Source organism: Patella vulgata, chromosome 7, assembly GCF_932274485.2.
Source record: "Patella vulgata chromosome 7, xgPatVulg1.2, whole genome shotgun sequence".
Taxonomy (NCBI): Eukaryota; Metazoa; Mollusca; class Gastropoda; family Patellidae; genus Patella; species Patella vulgata.
In genome coordinates, this window is record NC_065885.2 from 39,635,068 (window position 1) to 39,657,440 (window position 22,373).

Genomic DNA, 22,373 nt, shown 5'->3' on the forward strand with positions numbered 1-22,373 from the left:
GATCTTGGTTCCTGTCGATATTCGCACCTATCAGATTGTAACTTCCTGAATTATGGCCCTTATTGTATGAAAAATCGTGTTTTTAGCTTGTGGTCACTCTAGAGGTCACAATTTTTATCCGATTTAAAAAAATGTTTGAATAATATATCACCATTATACCCTAATGATGGTTGAGTTCGAATAGTGTAAATAAATGGTATATCAAGGTTGTGGACCCTCTAGAGGCCACAATTTTGATACGTTTTGATGAAACTTTAAATTTATGTTTATATCACAAAGATCTTGGTTCCTCTCAATAATCGTGCAAATCTGAATGAAACTTCCTGGATTATGGACCCTGATGGTTTGAAAAATCGCATTTTTAGCTTGTCGACCCGCTAGAAGTTACAATTTGAATTCAGTTTTAAAAATCGTTTCAATATATCACCATTACACATCAATGAAAGTTGAGTAATTTCGTAAAAATCTGACCGAAACTGCCTGACAAAATGGCTGCTCCTTGTATGCAAATAGTGTATAAACATGTGTAATATCAAGGTTGTGGACCCTCTAAAAGTCACAATTATTATCCGATTTTGATGAAACTTGAAATGTATGATTACAATCCAAAGATCTTGGTTCATGTCAATATTCGCGCATTTCAGATCATAACTTCCTGGATTATGGCCCCTGATTTTATGGAAAATCACCCTTTTCTTAGCTTGTTCTCCATCTGTCTCTTGCAAAATGTGGACGTATCTTGCCTGGCAGCTGCTGGTTCCATAGACAAGAAGCTGTATCTAATGGTCTGAAGATAGTGAAGTATTGAAAATAAGCAGCCTTTCAAAACTGTCAATAAAACGTTAAAGTCTTGTGTCATTTTAGAGTAATAAGAATCACTTGCAAAGATATGTTGAATGGAAATTTCATCGACCTCTATGCTGCTCGCCATTAATAAGCCACCACCATTTGCTGTTGGTGAACAAAATCGATGGGCCTTTCTTAAATCCGATTGAATCCAATTATATGCTAAATAATCAATCTGAGTACACATTAGCATGGATTAAGCTATGAGAAATTTGATATATTAGCTAAAATGCAAATAGTGCATTGTTACTTTAACATTTAAAGGCCAATTCAAATGTTCAACACAACACAATTAGCCAGAAACAATTTTATTTCAATGACTAGGATTTGTGTGGTTGTGTGCAGTCACATGTAGTGCACTTTGTAGTTTATGCTTATCAATATGTGGAGCATTATCAGATAAAAAAAAAATTCAAAGCAAGGTTATTTATTGAGTTGATCATTCATTAGATTTATTTGTGCTTGGCTGTAGGCTGTTTAGCATTTTAATACAGAACATAATAGTTGGTGACATTATCAATATCTTTAAATACTGACTGCTAGTTTTAGGGTCTGACAACCACAGTGTTTGTTAGTTTCTTCTCAGATTTAAAAATGGAACATATCAACTTAAACAGACATGCAAGTGCTAAATCTGCCTATTGCAGATCTTTCTTTATATAAATTATTAATTAGGCATTTATTAACATGACAATACCATAAGCAACTCTCAATGCCATCAGATGCCTCGGATTTAAGTAGATTAGACCTGTTCAGCCATTTAATGATTTAATTTTAAAATGGAAAACCAAGGCTACGGCTCGAATGACCAGTATGGTAGTTACAATCAATGCACTTGTCTTATCAAAACTTAAACAATTCATAACTTTGCTCAAAATAATAATTTTAATGAAATTTTCAATACATTCATTTTGTATGTCATAATTTTGAAATATTATAGCGAGAACGTCCAGCTCTTTATCTAAATCTTACATAATGCCCCTTTAACATGCTAACTGATTTTTTTGGACAGCCGTCTTTATTATCCCAAGTCGGAGCAAAACAGTAGAATGTTAAACCCCATTACATTTCATTTCACAAAATTTCAGACATTTTGACTATTTAAAGCTCCAGAACCAATTTTGGTACCCATCCACACATTCTGTACAGCACAATTTGATTGTAGAATATGTACTATTTCTACTCCATTCAAGACAGATGGTATGAGATACACTTGGGCTTCACTTTAACCCCGATGTTGGTATTCACTCCCAAGTTGTAACTAGTGGCTTTATGTATAGGATATTAACCTAACCTAGGTTGATATGGTAGAGTAGGTTTATATCCGACATATACAATGCCATTTCACCCTTTAATTTAATGGGCTCTTCCATTAAAAGGCAACAACGATTGGATAATTGCTCAATACTTTCCGCCAAATAGCGAAAATTACCTAAGTAATCACGTGCAATTACGTGCATTTTTTTGTTTATACGTCGCCATTTTGGACTATTGAATTGAAAGCAAAAACAAAATGGATAGTAATACGAAGTCAGACGAATAATCAATCCTTTTTAGCCAACATATTGACGATGGAATAGATGTGAATGCAAATATCGACGAGGATCTATCCAAATCCTGCAGAAAATTTGGACCAAAAGGCATTCTTTTCCAAGAATTCTGACAGTGAACCATGATTGAAGGTTTTCGGTATGTTCAGAGAAGGATTTGACCGACTGTTTTAAGTGGACTGTACCCAAAAATACTTTACAAAGGAACTCGTGGGCGATAAATACTTTCAAGTCTTGTAGTGTGTGGAGAAATAATCGCAATGTGGACGAAAAGAAAATTCTGAAAGATGTCTTAGACATGGATAACTGATCTAAATACATGTATGTCGATAAGTACGCCATCTATTTCGGTCTTGAATGTTAGAAACTGTCCCATAACAAATTTTAATTGTCAAAAGAATAAAAATTTATTTCTGTGTTTTTTTGTATTATTTCGATCATCTACGTCATCAGCGGTTGATATGAGCCGAATATATTGACCTGAGATGACGTCATTAGCGGTTGATATGAAAATATCAACCTGTCATGACGTCATCAGCGGTTGATATGAACGAATATATCAACCTGTGATGATGTCATGACAGGTTGTTATGAGATATAACTGCTATGGACATCAAAGTAAAAACTACCGCCAGTTGTATATAAGATATATATTAACTGATCATCACCTTTGCTAGAAAGGGATTACTAAAATGAATGAAAGAATCAATCTCTTGCCCATTGAATTGCTCATTATTATATCAGGTTGTTTATAACAACTTGTTTTTGCTAATAAAAGATTCATAATAATAATAGATTTTAATATTGTGTATTAATCTCAGATTAGATATTATATGATATATATTTTTGTTTTGTCCATTCCAGATTAAGCCATCCAAATATAGTCAAGTTACTAGATGTGTTTGATGATAAGTCACATGTTTATTTAATTATGGAACTGTAAGTATATAATTATTAAACATTATTTTATTATATGTAGTAATGTTTAAATATCAATCAGTAATACTGTGATTACCGTAGATGTGTTACTAGATGTGTTTGATGATAAGTCACATGTTTATTTAATAATGGAACTGTAAGTATATAATTATTAAACATTATTTTATATGTAGTAATGTTTAAATATTATTCAGTAATACTGTGATTACCGTAGGGAAGACATGTTGTGGGTATTTCAAAATCAATCAAGGGATCTTTAAATTACACTGTCAACATGACCTTAGTTTTAGTATCAATTCCAAATAATCAGACACACTTTGTTTTTGTAACAGAGATATTTTGTAACTTAAGTTAATTTCCTTGATTTGTCTTTGCTATCATCCTCCAGCAGACGTCTCAACCCCCAGGTATGAAAAAACAGGAGACCAGCAATAAAAAAACAGGAGAATCCAGAAGATTTTTTAATTCTTTCAAAGGCATCATTTTTATTCATCAATAATAATATATTTATAGGTTTCTTGCACTTTATTTATATACACAAATCTTTAGCACTTACACAAGTCTTTAACACTTATATACACTATTTTTGTTATGAGTCTATAGACAGTTCTATGGTTACTATTCAGTGTTTAAATGTTCTTTATTGTATTTGCTTGTTGCAGCTTTGGCATCCTGCAACAACTGATGACTTAACACTGTTTCATAACAGGGGTTACAGGAGTTTATTTTGCATGAAATCAGGCTGCAAATTGTAGAATTATTTAATTCAGTTCTTTCTTCTGTTTTAATTTTTCTTACTAGTGAAAATAATCTTGCTGTTTCCGCGTTGGAATTAGGAATTAAGATTAATCTCAATGCTAATTTAGCCAGTTGGCTAAATCTTCCGGAACCATCTATTAGTTTCATTTTAGTCATCCTGATCCAGTACTGATCCTGTGACAGACTATTTGGTGGAAGCTCTGTTTCATGCATCAGGTTAAAGTCTGTATATTGTTCCTCAAGCTCATCAGTTACAGGAAATCCCAGAGCTTTGGCACATTTCAACACTGAATCTGAAGAAAAGGGTGATCGTAGTTTATCCACAGGATGAATCCACCCAATATTTTGGAGGACTATGTTATTGAATGGAAATTGTTTTAACATCATCTGTACTGATTCTTCATAGAATAACCTCACATGTTTGAAGAATCTGCTAACCATGACATCATCATCAATATTGTTCATATATTCTCTGGTTTTCACACCAACAGCCAGGATGCCATCTGGTAGCTGACTGGATTTATCCATATATGGAACTTCTGTAAGTTGGTGAGACTTGATTACATTGGTCTTCACAAACTTACCAAAGTATTTCCTCAAGAGGCGAGTCATATCTGAGTATAAAAAACAGATTTTGCTTTCGTCTGCCTGAAATGCTGTATTGAATTCATTAAGGGGGTTCAATATAAATTCCAAAAACATACAATACAAATGCAACTCTTCATTTGCTAAATAATTGTAGCATGTCTGAACTCTTCCAGTTTTTTCCATATCTTCATGTGACTCAAAATAGGATTTTAAGGCAGGCCATTGTTCTAGTGTCCTCTTAAGACATCTCTCAAGACTTAGCCATCTTGTTTGTACATGTTTTATGAGCTGATGTGGCTCAACCTCACAAAACTCTTGAAATGTCTTGTATATTTCAGTTCTTTTGGAGCTTAAATGGAAATGATAATTTATTTCCATGAGCATATGGTCAATTGACAGAGGCAACTTATTTAAGGCAGCCTTTACAACAAAATTTGCCAAGTGACAAATACATCCAAGATCAAACACATATGGCTGCTTTTCTTTGATTCTGGACAACACAGAATTGTTTTTCCCAATCATAACACTGGCATTGTCAGAACAATAAGCCACTAGATTATCCCAGTTAAGGCCATGATCATTGAAAGATTTCTCAATGGCACTGAATAAATTGCTGGATGTTGCAATATTGCACACTGGCAAGTCAAGGAATTTTGTCTCGATACATTCTTTCTCTTCATTAATAACTCTCACTAAAATCGCCATGTTCTTGTTGTGGCCTCTGTCATTTGACTCATCCACTAAAAGACTGAATGGACCGTGGCACATACGTTTAACTTCAGCTGTAAAATTTGGGCCAAGAGCATTCTTAACTATCATAGTAGTTTTTGTTCTACCACATTGAAATTCTTTGGCTACTTTGCTGTCTGGAAACATTACTGCAGCCATCTTCGTGAAATGGTCAGCAAATTTGAAAGACAAATTATGCTCTGCCACCATCATTGCAAAAAGTGTTTCTGCTCTAATTGTTTTGTTGTCTTGAGTTGTTATAAAATTGGAAAAAGATGTAACATTACTAGTATCAACAGCTTTGCCAATTCTATTATGCTTTTCAGATTTTATATGTCGTCGTAAATCGGATATGCCACCAGAAGCTATGTTAATTGTAGCATTGCACACGTTGCATATCGCTTCTGTAGTTTCTTTCTTGCTTCGTACAACAAATGGAAATTCTTTTCTCCAGGATTCTAAAAATTTACACGCGTAACGTTTTTTCTTCGCGGGAGAATTGTCAAAATCGCAGAGACGTTTAGTCGGTTTACTAGTACTAGCCATAGTGAAAATTGACAGTAATGGAACGAACCTTGCAAATTTCTCCATTTTATCAAGTACTTCAATGTACTCTGTTATCATTACAATATACTTTGTTTACTTCAATGTACTCATTACAATAGACTTTATTTACTCCAATTTTTACTCTGAGTGCAAACAACAACAATCACACGCAAATCTAGTAAGTACTCGATAATCAAAGTTTCCGGTCAAGTTCAGCCAATCAGAATGATTTATGATACGGAAGTAAAGGTAATTACCTCCCTTTGAAAAAGTAAAAATAGAATCGGCAATATGGCCATTTTCCGTGAGATAATTCCTCCCGCACAGGAGATCGGGAGAAATGTCCCGAATCCGTGAGTCTCACGGAAGAAACAGGTTAGTTGACACGTCTGTCCTCCAGACTTTCTTAGATATTTTTCAGGCATGTGTACTTTTGGTTCAATATAAAAATGTCAATAATCTTCTTAAGTCACATTTTCTATACAAATGGTGTAGGTTATATTTTCTATATAAACTAATAATAATGATTGTGTGTTTTTTATTTGTATTATTTTAGAGTCACTGGTGGAGAACTGTTTGATCGTATTGTTGAGAAAGGTAGCTATACAGAGAAGGATGCTAGTTTATTGATTAAACAGGTTTTAGAGGCAGTAGATTTTATGCATGAAAGGGGAGTTGTACATAGAGATTTAAAAGTAAGTGCCTTTACCAATTTCATCTCAAAAACATATTGGTAAAATTTATGTAACATTTATTTAAAGTAGCTAAGTCTCCAATTCAATATCATCCAAAGTCTTACACGTTGAAAACACAAATTATTTGTCAATTCAAATCAACATTGATGTTGTGATCTAACCGGGAGAAGGTAGGCTTCTGATATCCAATATTTAAGACACAATAAACATTTTACCATTGGTACACGATTCAGCGTCATTTGAAACAAGTGACCAGGAAGAATGAGGCTAGACATATTCCACAACTCATGTCAAACAGTGACACTATATCTTATCTGGAGAGCATGCGCAATAGACTGGAATAACCAGATGCTAGAAATTGCCAGTCGGTTGAAACTAATGCTGTATTTCACTGGACATAACTGATTTGAAATTAGAGTCAAAAGGGAAACAATTGAATGTAAATCAGTTTATATACAATCAGATTACATTAACATTATTAGCGATTTAGCTCCATTAAATATTTAGAATTGGGACTGCTTGATCATGTTCTATAAACATAGTTTCTCCTAATTCAAAGGTTATTATACTAGGTTAAAAGTTGAAATCTATATAGTGGCAAGTAGCTGTCCCAGATTCATCTCACAAAGCTGCTCGTAATGGCTTACGTAATAATGTGTATGGCCCTTATGGCCCTTGTTTCACTTTGTTGAACCTTGTGAACACTCTAATGCAAAAAGTTAACATACGATCTTTGTGAAATTTATATGCAATATTTAACTCATCGGCTCCGATAGCTTGAATATGCGGACCAATTAAACCCCTCTCTTATACCGATAGCTTGAATATGCGGTCCACTGATTATTAGTGGCATCCCCGAGAGACGTAAATTCGCGGTCTCTTTGTTGCACTGTTTCCTCAAACCATAAATTGTTAAATTAAAGCCAATTGGCTAACTAAAAGTAGTTAATCCAATCAAATATAGTTTTAGCTAACGAATGATCATAAAAAATGAACAACAAAAGTTCAGGGGTTATAAGGTTGTGAACTTTGTGGTAAAATTTTTCTCACCGATCGCCATTTTGTTAAGTATAGATTATTATTGCGCTCCTTTTTCTTACAATATCTTCATTATGGAAAGTGATACGGACTTGGAATTCGAAGGGTTTTTACCTGAAGATATTTTGGATGTTGATATAAGTAATGCCGTGGGAAGTGATTTTTCCGATATTTCGAGCGGAGAAGACGATCTTGATGTAACAACGGCCGACGAGAAACAGCATGGCTGCCCGTCTTGTAGTAACGAGTTTATTTATAATTTATTGTGAACTAAATGGATAAATTGTACAATCAGTGTGATAATTATTTGGTGCATTTGTGTGCTACATGATTCAGAGCGTACTATGGATCTTAAAAATATAACAGTGCTATTGTGAGTGCTCTAAACAAATGTGATAAACAGAACAGTACCATTGACATTGCCATCTTGATTGATGAACTTACTCAGTGCTAATCATTTATGATTTGTTATGAACTAAAATGACTAAATCCACACTGATAATTCTTGTAAACCTTTAATAATATTATGTATATATTTGGACTAATTATTTTTTTTCAAATTATTGACTTAAAAAAGACATTTTAGAAAGAATTATTGACTTGCCAAAATATATAATCTTGTAGTAATGTGACTGTTTTTTTACTTATATGTTTTTTTATTAAAGAATAACTCTGTTGTTATTTTGTATTATTGATTTAATTTTATACCATTGTAATGCCTGATTTTATATCTGCATTTGATAATATAAACATTTTTTGATTGGAGTAATAGTTTTTGTGTTATTTTGTATAATCTACATATGAGATTAATGGATAATCCTTTAATTAGCTACAGGGAGAGAAGCTATTTTATCACCCAATAATACATTCTACAGTAGATATCGCTTGTGTGATATATTTCATAATGGTTGAATTGCTGTCAAAAAATGATGTATCACTACGCCGTAATGTTCAGTAAAAGTGAAATCTACAGCAAAGAATTATATTTATCTATTTGTGCATGTAAGAAGGGCAGAGCCTCGTTTTTTGTTACTTTATCAACTTGTGTTGATATTTTTTGATATCAAAAAAGACTGGTAGGAGATTCTCTATGTCTAGTTAATTGGCTCAGGGAGATAAAGGGGTAGTTACTTAATTAGGTCTAGGGTTCAATGAGTTAAGTTAGTGAAACGAAGAAGCCTATTGAATTTCAACAATTTCTGTTTATTACATCTAAAGTTCACTTTATTGAACCTTGTGAACGCTCTAACTCCAAAAGTTATCATCCGATCTGTCTGAAATTTACATGCATTATTTAAATTAGTGAAACGAAGAAGTCTATTGAATTTCAGCAATTTCCGTTTATTACGTCTAGAGTTATGGCCCTTGTTTCACTTTATTGAACCTTGTGAACGCTTTAACGTCAAAAGTTATCATTCGATCTTTCTGAAATTTATATGCATTATTTAGGTTACTGAAATGAAGAAGCCTATTGAATTTCGGCAATTTCCGTTTATTACGTCTAGACTTATGGCCCTTGTTTCACTTTATTAATCCTTGTGAACGCTCTCACGTCAAAAGTTATCATCCAATCTTTCTGAAATTTATATGCTTTATTTAAATTGGGGAAACAAAGAAGCCTATTGAATTTCAGCAATTTCCGTTTATTACTTTTAGAGTTATGGCCCTTGTTTCACTTTGTTTAACCTTGTGAATGCTCTAACCCCAAAAGTTATCATCCGATCTTTCTGAAATTTACATGCATTATTTAAATTGGTGAAACGAAGAAGTCTATTGAATTTCAGCAATTTCCGTTTATTAAGTCAAGAGTAATGGCCCTTGTTTCACTTTATTGAACCTTGTGAATGCTCCAACGCCAAAAGTTATCATTCGATCTTTGTGAAATTTATATGCATTATTTAGATTAGTGAAACGGAGAAGCCTATTGAATTTCAGCAATTTCCGTTTATTACGTCTAGAGTTATGGCCCTTGTTTCACTTTATTGATCCTTGTGAACGCTCTAACGCAAAAAGTTATCACCCGATCTTTGTGAAATTTATATGCATGATTTAAATTAGTGAAACGAAAAAGCCTATTGAATTTCAGCAATTTATAATAATTACTTCTAGAGTTATTGCCCTTGTTTCACTTTGTTAAACCTTGTTAATGCTCGATTGATGATAGTTATCATCCGATATGTATGAAATTTATATGCATCATTTAGATTTGTGAAACAGGTATATTGAATTTCAGCAATTTCCGTCAATAATTTCTAGAGTTATGGCAATTGTGAACGTTTGAATGTCAAATGTTATCATGTGATCTGTATGAAATTTATATGCATTATTTAAATTAGTAAAACGGAAAAGTCTCTCAAATTTCAACAATTTCTGTAGATTACTTCCAGAGTTGAGACCCTTGTTTCAGTTTGTAGAACCTTGTAAACCCTCAATTGTGAACGTTTGAATGTCAAATGTTATCATGTGATCTGTATGAAATTTATATGCATTATTTAAATTAGTAAAACGGAAAAGTCTGTCAAATTTCAACATTGAACGTTTGAATGTCAAATGTTATCATGTGATCTGTATGAAATTTATATGCATTATTTAAATTAGTAAAACGGAAAAGTCTGTCAAATTTCAACAATTTCTGTAGATTACTTCCAGAGTTGAGACCCTTGTTTCAGTTTGTAGAACCTTGTAAACCCTCAAACGACAAAATTTATAATCTGATCTGTATGGAACTGTCTTGTAAAGGTCCCCAATTACCTACAAAGGAATAAATATGCGACAACCCTTGACAACCGCTCGGACGATTTAGCTGCTGTGGGCGTATGTTTTGTTGCCTGGCAACCTATCTTTTGTACAATCAGGTGCAATAATCCAGAAAGTTATGGCCTGAAATGTGCAAATATCAAAAGTGACTGAGATCTTTGGGATATAAAGATATGTTTTAAGTTTACTCAAAATCGGTTAAAAATTGTGACCTCTAGAGGGTCTACAACTTTCGTATTACACACTTCTACACAATTTGCCACAAAGAGCGTCCAATTTGTCAGTCAATTTCATATCAATTTTCCCGAAATTTGAATTCAACCTTCATTATGGTGGAATGGTGATGTGTTTAAACGGTTTTTAAAATCGGAAAAAAATTGTGATCTTTAGAGGGTCCACAACATTGATTTACCAGATGTTTACACTATTTCGGTACAAGGAGCAACCATTTTGTCCGGCAGTTTGGCCCGATTTTCATGAAATTATATCGGTGATATATTCAAATGTTTTTTTAAATTGGATAATAATTTTGACCTCTAGAGGGACCACAAGATAAAAACGCGATTTTTTGTACAATCAGAGACCATAATACAGGAATTTACAATCCGATATGCGCGCATATTGAAAGGAACCGAGGTGTTTGGGTTATAAACATGCATTTCAAGTTTCATCAAAATTGTGGCCGCTAGAGGGTCCACAACTTTGATATACCAGATGTTTACACTATTTGCATACAAAGGGCGGCCATTTTGTCTGGCAGTTTTGGTCTGATCTTCATGAAATTCTAACTCAGACAAAATTACGGTGTAACAGTTATATATTTGAACGGTTTTTTTTTTAAATCGGAAAATAATTGTGACCTCTAGAGGAACCCACAAGCTAAAAACGTGATTTTTCGTATAATCTGGGGCCATAATTCAGGAAGTTAAGATTCGATATGTACGAAAATCGACAGGAACCAAGATATTCGGGTTATAAACATGCATTTCAAGTTTCATCAAAATCAGACGAAAATTGTGACCTCCAGAAGGGTCCACAACCCTGATACACAATATTTTGACACTATTTGTGAACAAGGGGCGACCATTTTGTCTGTCAGTTTCGGTCTGATTTTTATATGCCCACATCGAAATGTGGTCATATATTGTCGTCGCCCCCGTCTGTCCGTCTGTCGGTCCGGCGTCTACAATTCCTTGTGGACGCTCTAGAGGCTAAAGTTAATATCCGATTGACTTTAAATTTATACACAGTGTTTAAGGTCATGAGACGAAGAAGCCTATTGATTTTCAGCGATTTCAGATAATTACTGCCAGAGTTATGGCCCTTGATCACTTTGAAAAATCTTGTGGACGCTCTAGAGGCTAAAGTTAATATCCGATTGACTTTAAATTTATACACAGTGTTTAAGGTCATGAGACAAAGAAGTCTATTCATTTTCAGCGATTATCGATAATAACTGCCAGAGTTATGGCCCTTGATGACTTTAAAAATCTTGTGGACGCTCTAGACGTTTAAGGTCATGAGACGAAGAAGCTTATTGATTTTCAGCAATTTACGATAATTACTGCCAAGTTATGGCCCTTGATCACTTTGAAAAATCTTGTGATGCTCTAGACCTAGAGGCTAAAGTTATCCGATTGACTTCAGATTGATAATGATATACAGAGTTTAAGATCTTGAGACGAACAAGTATATTGATTTTCAATGAATTTTTATGACTTGAACAGCTAAATACATAATATTAAAAGTTTTGTATACTAAACGTTAGCATGAGGCAGAACTTTATAAAAACCAAACAAATTCTAATGGTTTTCTGATAATTACTTCATGACTTGTTACTCTTAATCAGATTTTAGTGTATTATAAATGTTTCATTACCGAAAAAAGTAAAAATATGCGACAACACTTGTTGACTGCCCGACGATTTAGCTGCTGTGGGCATATGTTTCGTTGCCTGGCAACCTATCTTTACGAAATTCGAACTCAACCATCCTTAGGGTGTAACGGTGATATATTCAAACGTTTTTTTAAATCAAATAATAATTGTGACCGCCAGAGGGACCCATAAGCTAAAAACGTGATTTTTCGTACAATCAGGTGCCATAATTCAGGAAGTTACAATTCGATATGTACGAAAATCAACAGGAAGCAAGATATTTGGGTTATAAACATGCATTTCCAGTTTCATCAAAATCAGATGAAAATTCGGACCTCCAGCGGCTTGACACTAGTTGCGATCGTGGGGCGGCCATTTTGTCCGTCTTTTTCGGTCCAACTTTTACGAAATTCGACCTCAACCATCCTTAGGGTGCAACGGTGATACATTCAAACGGTTTTTATACGCCCAAAATTTCAGAATTATGGCCCCTGATTGAAGGTGACAATTTTTATCCGATTTAAAAAAACATTCATTATATATCATCGTTACACCGTAAGGAAGGTTGAGTTCCAATTTCGTGAAAATCTGACCAGAATGGCTGCCGTTTGTACGTGAATAGTGTTAAAATATGGTATATCAAGGTTGTGGACCCTGCAGATGTCACAATTTTAATTTGATTTTGAAGAAACTTGAAATGTATGTTTATAACCTAAAATCTTGGTTTCTTTCGATATTTGCGCATATCAGATCGTAACTTTATGAATTATGGCCCCAGATTGTCCGAAAAATTGCCTTTTTTTTAGCTTGTGGTCCCTCTTGAGGTCACAATTATTATCCGATTTAAAAAAAACATTTGATTAAGGAAGGTTGAGTTTGAATTTAGTGAAATCGGACCAAAATTGCCGGACAGAATGGCCGCCGCTTGTACGCGAATAGTGTGAAAATATGGTATATCAAATTTGTGAACCCTGTAGAGGTCACAATTTTAATTTGATTTTGATGAAACTTGAAATGCATGTTTATAACCTAAAGATCTTGGTTCCTTTCGATTTTGTCGCATATTGGAGGTCACAATTATTATCCGATTTAAAAAAAACGTTTGATTATATCACCTAAACTGCCAGAGAAAATGTGGGTTATAAACATACATATCAAGTTTAAACCAAATCGGATAAAAATTGTGACCTTTACAGTGTTCACAAGCTAAAAATGTGATTTTTCATACAATCAGGGGCCATAATCCATGAAGTTACAACTCCGATACATGCCAATATCGAAAGGAACCGAGATCTTAGGGTGGTAAACCTATATTTCAAGTTCCATTGAAATCGGATAAAAATTGTGACCTCTAGAGTGTTCACAAACAATTGTGGACGGACGGACATAGCTAACATTTATTTTTTAGACATAGCTTATTATGATATTTAGAAAACTCAACTTATGACTCGTTTATGAGTTTATTATGTATTTTAAGACCCTCCCAGGAAGTTAGAAATTATGACTATGGAATTGACCATTTACCTGGTAGATTCTATACTCAGCCAAATTAAAAACTTGACACTCGGGATTTTTGGGACTAGATTTTTAATATTTGGTTTAAGGCAACTATTTTAGTGTTATGTTGTGCACAGACGACCTTGACATCAACAGAAAGCAAGAATACGTCTCGCCGAAAGTCCTTGACATTGATAACGTTCGTGATGTCACAGTACCCCCCAAACTTGGAGAACAATCGGAATAAAGTGTTTAGTAACGGTTGTGGCCTCCTCTAGCGTCTCGTACTGCCACACGTCGTCTTCTCATGGATCTCAGAACATTAGTAAACACTACCCGAGGAAGACGTCGCCACTGCTCAGCAAGAGCATGTTGAAGGTCCTGCAACGTCAGTGGTGGATTCACTTGCTGACGAACACGTCGACCCAGTTCGTCCCAGATGTGTTCAATAGGATTAAGGTCGGGGCTAAGTGACGGCCAATCCAAGACATGGACACCGGCACTTCTTCAAAAATTCTGGGTAGCAATTGCTGTATGGGGTCGAACATTGTCTTGTTGAAACGTTAGTCCAGGCCCATGTCTCTGCATAAACGGAAGAAGAACAGATTGCAAAATCTGACCCCTGTACTGGACAGCATTTAAGTTCCCTTGGACAACAACAAGAGGAGAACGTCCATGTGCACAAAAAGAACCCCAAACCATGACGCTGCCGCCACCAAATCGGTCAACTTCTCTGACGCATACTTGAGCGTAACGTTCACCTCGTGTGCGGTACACTCGGGCCCTGCCATCGTCAAATCTCAAAGTGAATCGCGATTCGTCACTAAAGACAACCGAATTCCACTGTCTTTGAGTAAATCTTATGTGGCGATGAAGAGGTTTCAATATTGGTCCATTATAGGGCCTCCGAGCTCGAAGACCAGCAGCCTGCAAGCAATTTCGAACAGTTTGTGCAGTTACTCTTCCACCAAACATCTCTCTACTTGTGGAGGTTGCAGTGACAAATCTGTTTCTAAGATGACGTAATCGTATTGCTTGATCTTCCTGGAGTGACGTCACACGTGGCGCTCCCGCCCTTGGGCGGTCGGCAATAGTTCCAGTTTGAAGCACTCTCATTCTAAAATTAATTATTGTCTGGCGTGAACAATTAAAGGCTCTTGCAATAGTGACCACAGACTGACCAGCATAGAGCCTACCTATAGCACGTAGACGTTCTACATTTGAAAGGCGCGTCATTTTCTAACAAAGATGAAAATAATTTTAATTTATTTTTCCAGTTCAAGTTGCGTGTTCAGTTTAAGCAAACTTGCATCGATTTACCTCACGAGTTTGTGTTTGCACGTGTTTTTCAGGTTTTTCATCTTTATATGCCCAAAAGTCACGTGATCCACGTGACTTTACAATTTTATGAAATTAAAGGCTTCTTACTACTTACTATGGTTAGAAACACTTTAAAATTTATTTGACTTACCAGAAAAAAAAATTTGTTGAAATTCATCCGTGTCCAGTTTTTAATTTGGCTGAGTATAGTTGATTATAAGCTTATTTACTTCAGTAAATTAGAAAATTGAAATATACCATTGAATCCAACCACAAATGATGGTTCGATTGTCTTAATTATTTGAAACCATTTGTAGTATACAATGTTAGACTCGAGTAGCCACTTTACAAGTTTTTCCTGCTCCTCTGTTTATTACCGTATATTTACCTTATGTTATAATCCCCCCATTTTTGCAAAAATCAGTGATTTCCCCTGGAAAATTGTCTGTATATTAGCTTAGAGATCAGTTCATTTATTATGGCGAGGTTTGGGGGCTTTTGTGTGGAATTTTTCACAGGATATTGGAGTTGTACAACTAAATAATTTTTTTTTAACATTTTACTTAGAATTACTTTGATAGAATGTGTTGGTCTGTGGTGTTTTGTACAAGAGTTCCACAAGATATTTGACTTTAAAAAAAAACCAGGAATCCCTTCAGGAATTGATTTAAGTGTAAAAGGTTATTAAAGTACTTTAAAATAATTTTTTCTAATCAATGGGCTTTTGATCTTGCACTTTCAACACTAGTATTTGAATTAAAAGAGCTCATGGGACACAATTAGTTCCATCCACTCCCCTCTAAGCCTCAATTGGTAAATGTAACGCACGTAACGTTACGTGCATTGAAACTTTTAATTGTTTTTTCATTTTTACATAAATAACATTTGATTGATGACAATGGTATTTTCTGAATATAGGCTACTGGCACTTAATTTAGATGATTTGAACTAATAGTGATTTTGCCCGGGCAGCAGCACTACGCCCTACTCTTATATCGATTTCCAACTGCCAAGGGATCTTTTACGTGCACACCAATGTGTACACGGGACCTTGGTTTTTCGTCCCATCCGAACGACTAGACAGCTGTCCTTGTCAGGCCCTCCGTCCTGTATCACTGACAAGAGGAAACCACGCCGGAAAATCTGGATGAACTTCCTCAGCCAATGCAGGGATCAAACACCCAACCTTCAGGCTAGCGAGCCAGCGTCTTACCCACTTAGCTACCGTGATCCCCTTTACAGGCAAAATAACGAAAACAGTAACTTATGCAAAATTGCCTATTTCTAGGCAACTGCATATATTACAGACTAATTTTAACATATATTTTCTTTGTATGGTTTATAGCTACAAGTTTATAAAAGTTACGTAGAAATATTTTAAAATCTGAAAAGCCTGAATGGGTTGTAAATAGGTCAATTTTAGACCCTTTTTCACCTCATAATCAAATTTGCTTGAAAATAAAATCAAAATTAAAAAAAATGAGCTCACACTTTTTAGCCCCTTTAAAGGGCACACTCTTTTAGTTTTATCAGTTTTATAAAAATTAATATTTGCTTTTGAAAAGTGGTACCGAGCTTTCAAAATTGTAGTTTTTGGTAAAATTACGCCACTTCCGGTGCCGACAGATAACTCTATCGGTAACAAAACACTCTTTTAGTTTTATCAGTTTTAAAAAAATTAATATTTGCTTTTGAAAAGTGGTACCGAGCTTTCAAAATTGTAGTTTTTGGTAAAATTACACCACTTCCGGTGCCGACAGATAACTCTATCGGTAACAAAAAAATGACAATTGAGACAACGGAGCATATGAACTTTGTTTTATACAAATCGAACAACAAATGATTAACCTAGGACTGAAAAACTGAATTAGCCAATGGCGGCCAAGGAATATTACTGAGACAAAACAATTTCACATTTTTGCTCAAGTCAGATGACTCTTTAATTCTGTGTAAAACACATCTAAAAAATATTCATAAATAAAGTTTTTTGTAAAAATTTTAATTTTCTAAATTTGGCGTCTAATATCTGTGAAGATTTGTCGAAAACCAAAATCAAAAGTAGCGTATTCCAAAATGTTTCGAAAGTTAAAATCCAACAATTATTGTTAAAATTACTGCAATATTTTTTAAAAGCGATAGCTTCGGTGATTTCGAACATTTCGCATTGTCGCAGAACGTTCAAAATAGCTTTATCCTCTTAAGTCACACCCACTTTCCCAGTAAAACCGAAGAAATCGTAACGATGCAACAAGCAGTTGATGAGATCTAATCAAAATGGTAAAAGAATAATAATAATAATAATAAGAACTAGATCTGCTACTGTCCCATGCAGATATGAAAGCTTTCATATTCATCGTCACCTTACATGGATCATATCAAGTATCTTAATAAAAAAAGAACAAGAAAAAATAATTATCAAAATCGGTGAAAAACTCGCGAAGTTGCTAAACAGGGTGAGAAACATTGCACCCAGGCAAAAAATAATCTGAAAACTAAAGGGAAATAACTGACACTTGGATTGCTGTAATCGGAATGACTTCCCCTTCCAGAAGTTTCAGAAAAATGGATCAAGCCGTTTAAAAACGGGACGGATGAGAAAATGAAATGAAAACGGCGGGAAAGAACTAAAAAAAAGGCAGGAAAATATTGAAAAAATAAATGAGATAACTTTGAACAGAACTAATATTTTTTTAATCAGATTGACCTCAACTGTTCGAATATTTAGATTAAATTAGTAAATTTTGAAAATTAAAGACATAAATTGTCCTGCAAACAACTTTGTCGGCACGTAAAAGGTCAAAGTCGAAATTTGAAATTTTCAAACACCAAAAATAGGACCTTGATCCCCCGGGCTATCCTGAAATGTATTAATTTCAGAAATAAGAGACGCACTGAACATATTACGGCCTATTGTGTTTATTTTCACGTCGGTTCAAGTGGATTTTTTACTGTTCTTCATATTCAATTCCAAATGGAGACCATCAGTTGACCGAAATCAAAATTCTGTTCTGAATGGTTTCAAGGCATTCCTTCAAGGATTCAGAAAATGTAACTCCCATGTCTGTAAGTATAATATCGCGAAAGCCTCAAGGATTTTTCACGTTTCAAGATGGTGGCACTTCTGGTTTGATCGATAGCCTTCATATTTTGTGTACACATCAGTAATTTCTTATCTAGTATAGAAAAAATTTCCAGGGCAATCGGACCTATAATTTGTCGATTTTATTGAAAAATTTGATCTTTATTTTCTCAAAGGGGAGATAACTTAAAAAAATTCTAATGACTTCGTTGAAGTTGGATCAACCAGGTCTACTTACATTCTTAATTTTATGAAAATCGTACTTATATTCAAGAAGTTATCATGTTGGTTTTACTTCCGGGATGAGCTGTCAAGGACGTAATATTCAAATTTCGAAAATCGGAAATAGCAGATTTAAAGTAAATGTTTAAAGGTACTCAAAGATAAAAGAATTAGTAAAATAGATCACAAAGTTACAGCTGTGTAGGTCAATTTTTTCAACAGTAAATTTCAGGGATTTTGGATTCGTGAAATGTTTTGAAAATATATTGATTCCAAAGCCACCACACATTCTTGAAAGGAGGCTAACCAGAAATGTATTAATTTCCCAAATAGGAGACGAATTCACGAGACAGCGGCCGATTTTGATTATTTTCAAGCTGGTAATGGGAAGTTTTCACTCAAAAAACAACTTTGTCGGCACGAAAAAAACACCAAAGGCAAAATTCAAAATTTTGAAATATTCAAATACCAAAAATTCGACCATGAGCCAGGCTATCCAGAAATGTATTAATTTCAGAAATAATAGACGAATTCAACAAACTACAGCCTATTGTGTTTATTTACAAGCTTGTTAATGTAGATTTTTCACTATTTTTCATATTCAATTCAAAATGGTTACTATCAGTTGATCTTAATCAAAATTCTGCTCTAAACGTTTTTTAGGCATTCCTTCAAGGATTCAGAAAATATAAATCCCATGTCTAACTAAATTATAGCAAAAGCCCTAATGACTTTTCACGTTTCAAGATGGTGGCACTTCCGGTTTGATTGATAAACTTCATAATTTGTGTAATAATCAGTAATTTCTTAGCTAGTACAGAAAAAAAAAATCAAGGCAATCTGACCTATATTTTGTCGATTTTTAAAAAAAATTTGATCCTTAATTTCTCCAAGGGGAGATAAGTTAAAAAATTTCTAATGACATTTTTCAAGTCGCATCAGTAGTATCTAATTACATTTCAAATTTCATGAAAATCGTGCAAATAATAAAGAAGTTGTCAAGTTGGTCTCAACTTCCGGGATGAAATGACGGCGACGAATTTTCGAAATTCAAAAATCTGAAATTGCAGGTGAAAATGACTTTCGTCAAGGTACGACTATGCATTGTAAGTTTTTTCGTTCGTAAAATTCTGTGATTTCGAATTTTCAAACGTTTGAAAATATAATTAATCCACAGCCACCATCCATTCTTAGGGGGTAGGTCAAAGTTTCAGAAGGATCCCATGGTTAGATTCTGAGATATAAGCTTTATGGGAAAATAACAAACAAAAATAATAGTAATAGCCCTAACAGAAACAAGCTTTCATATGTAATATGAAAGCTCTTAATAATAATCTTCACAAAAACAATAATAATAATAATAATCTTAGCAAAAACAATAGTGTTTGACACAAGCTACGCAGTGTGAAATCCAAATAAATAGAACTCATTACAACAAAAACTTTTTGCCAAAAAGACATTACTTCTGGTGATAACGAAAATCTTAAATTACTTTATGAAATCGAAAATGACATTAGGCATCATATGGTGACATTTGTATGAAAGTCAGAAAATAATTGGCACTTTTATGGACCAAAAGCCATGAAAAGTGACTTGTAGAAAATCATCTATTTCTCGGCAACTGAACAAGTTAGAAACGATTTTGTGATATCTATATGACCATATTAGTTTTATTGATATGTTGATTTAAACTAAAAGTTAAAATTCTTAATACGTATTAAATAATTCTTAGTTGAAAAAAATATTGATTTTAAGGGATAAAATACGTTTTTTGATAAAATGGCGTAACTTCCGGTGTCAATTGTTAATTGTAATCAATTTCATATAATGCACATTGGCTTTATGCATCAACTGGTGTCACTTTTATGAAAATTCAATAATAATTGACTTTTTTACAGGCAGAATAGCGTAAAAAGTGACTCATGCAAAATTGACCATTTCTCGGCAACTGCTCATATGTGAGTCGCTCCCACAATATCAGTCGCTTGTCGCACGACATCATTTTGTGCTACGGGCACAAAAGCATTGTTAACAATGGATTTTGGTCAAATTGTCGATTTTGAGATTGAGGTTGGAACATCAAGAAATACAAAAGAACTTTATTTGAGAAGGATTTTGACGATCTGAAATCTGGAAATGGTGTTTTGGGGGTATTTTATGAGCCTACATCATTAAAAAGGCCCAAGAAATGACGTCTATTCTGTGAAAAAATCGGCGAAAGTAATCCAATGTTTTGAAAACGCACGCGGTGCTTGATGCTAATCTCCTTACGTCATTTGAAAGGTCATGAACTTAACTTTCCATATTTGGAGTAAACAAAGGCAAATTCTTTGTCAGTAACGAATCAGAGTCAGTTTAACAAGATCAACCGTAGGCCTTTTCGTTGCCACGAATGGCCGACCTCCCAATGATAATATGCGATTTCATTGGCTTAAAGCTCTTGCACGCGCTCAATGTGTAACATGGGCATGCGCAACGAGGATGTAAACACAGATTTGTTGACTTGCCAATCTGTCAAATTCATCTTTTGTTCAATAGTTTTATGAATGAAAATTTCGTCATATTAACTAAAAAGTTTGAAAAATGTCATCCAAGTCTAGACCGCTGCCCATGTTGCACGACTCCTGAATTCAGCCAAGCAAATCGGTATTTAAGATGCCGAAATGATGAATTTCTACACGGTACTAGTAATACTGACACTGTATAGTAGTGTATCGGCAATGGCGGGTTCGATTTTTCTAAAGTACTAAACCTTCTATGTGATATTTAACATAACTATTGAAAAAACAAAATCTTTATGGTAGGCCTATATATATATATATTATTGCTTAAATGATTGAGACTGTTATAACCCCGCCCAAAAGGTTCACACGGTGAAAGAGCTTGTTTACGTCACGTGACATCGCGCTCACTTTTCCACCCGACTCGACTGATTACCGTAAGAACTATCCCTGCTTCTGCTCAATTTCTATGCATCTTGACAAATTTCTTATACAGATACTTTGATTTTCCAAAGGAATCATTGATTTTCTTATTGAAATACATTTTAATAAAGCAGAAGTATAAATAATGCCAACTAGGACATCATGAGAGATCCGATAAGTCGGAAGTGTCATTCAATTGTCATGTGGTCAGTGAACCGAAAAAAATCGCTACTTCAAGTATTTGGCTAAATAAATGGATTCTTTTTGGCATAGTACGTATGTTCTATAGTTAAATTAGTATTCTTGGACTAATGTAAATGTATTTTCAAGGAGGTATACGCTCAAATGAGTAAACACGAGTTTGCACCGGTAAATATCAGATCATTCCCGTAGCTAATAGTAATAATTAGTATAAGGTACATGTCTAAGAAAAGAACCCTATACATCCAAGTGAAAGTATTAATAAAAGGAAATGTTTAATGCCATCTTATTTATTTTGCTAAACTGATTTAAATCTTTTTCTTAAAATTAGAATGAACATAATTTGTGTCAGATACACTTATTCTTTGGTGCTATAAAATTTGAGGGTTATATCAAAAATAATTATGTGTCATACAATGTAACTGAAATGTAATTGACCATTACATGATTTTTGGAACGTAATTAATTCTATTACTCATTACTTTTGAAATCTCCCATTACTCATTACGGCCTTTACATTCCATTACCATCACCCCAGCCTTGGCATACAGCTTAATTTGAAAGAAATTTTGCCAGGACGGCTTTCTCTTATATTGAATTCCAACTGCCAAGGGATCTTTTACCCGCACGCCTATGTGTACACAGGACCTCGGTTTTCCATTACACCCAAACGGCTAGACAGTCCTTGTCAGTCCCTTCATCCTGCACCACTGAAAAGGAGAAATCCTGCCGGAAAATCCTGATGAACTTTCTCGGTCAACACCAGGATCGAGCCGCGACTTCCAGGCTAGCGAGCCAACGTCATCC

The 22,373-nt window shown here is 34.4% G+C and overlaps 1 protein-coding gene across 2 annotated transcripts in view; it reads left to right on the top strand.

The window, feature by feature from the left end:
* The window catches only part of LOC126828393 (calcium/calmodulin-dependent protein kinase type 1), a 179,057-nt gene that overhangs the window by 104,807 nt on the left and 51,877 nt on the right, over positions 1–22,373 (top strand). The window contains exons 3-4 of one of the 2 annotated variants that reach the window (XM_050558175.2): positions 3,261–3,335; positions 6,514–6,652. In XM_050558175.2, coding sequence (XP_050414132.1) covers positions 3,261–3,335; positions 6,514–6,652 — 214 coding nt within the window. Of the gene's footprint in view, positions 1–3,260; positions 3,336–3,419; positions 3,472–6,513; positions 6,653–22,373 lie in introns of those variants that run through there. The other variant, XM_050558176.2, reaches the window with a different exon arrangement.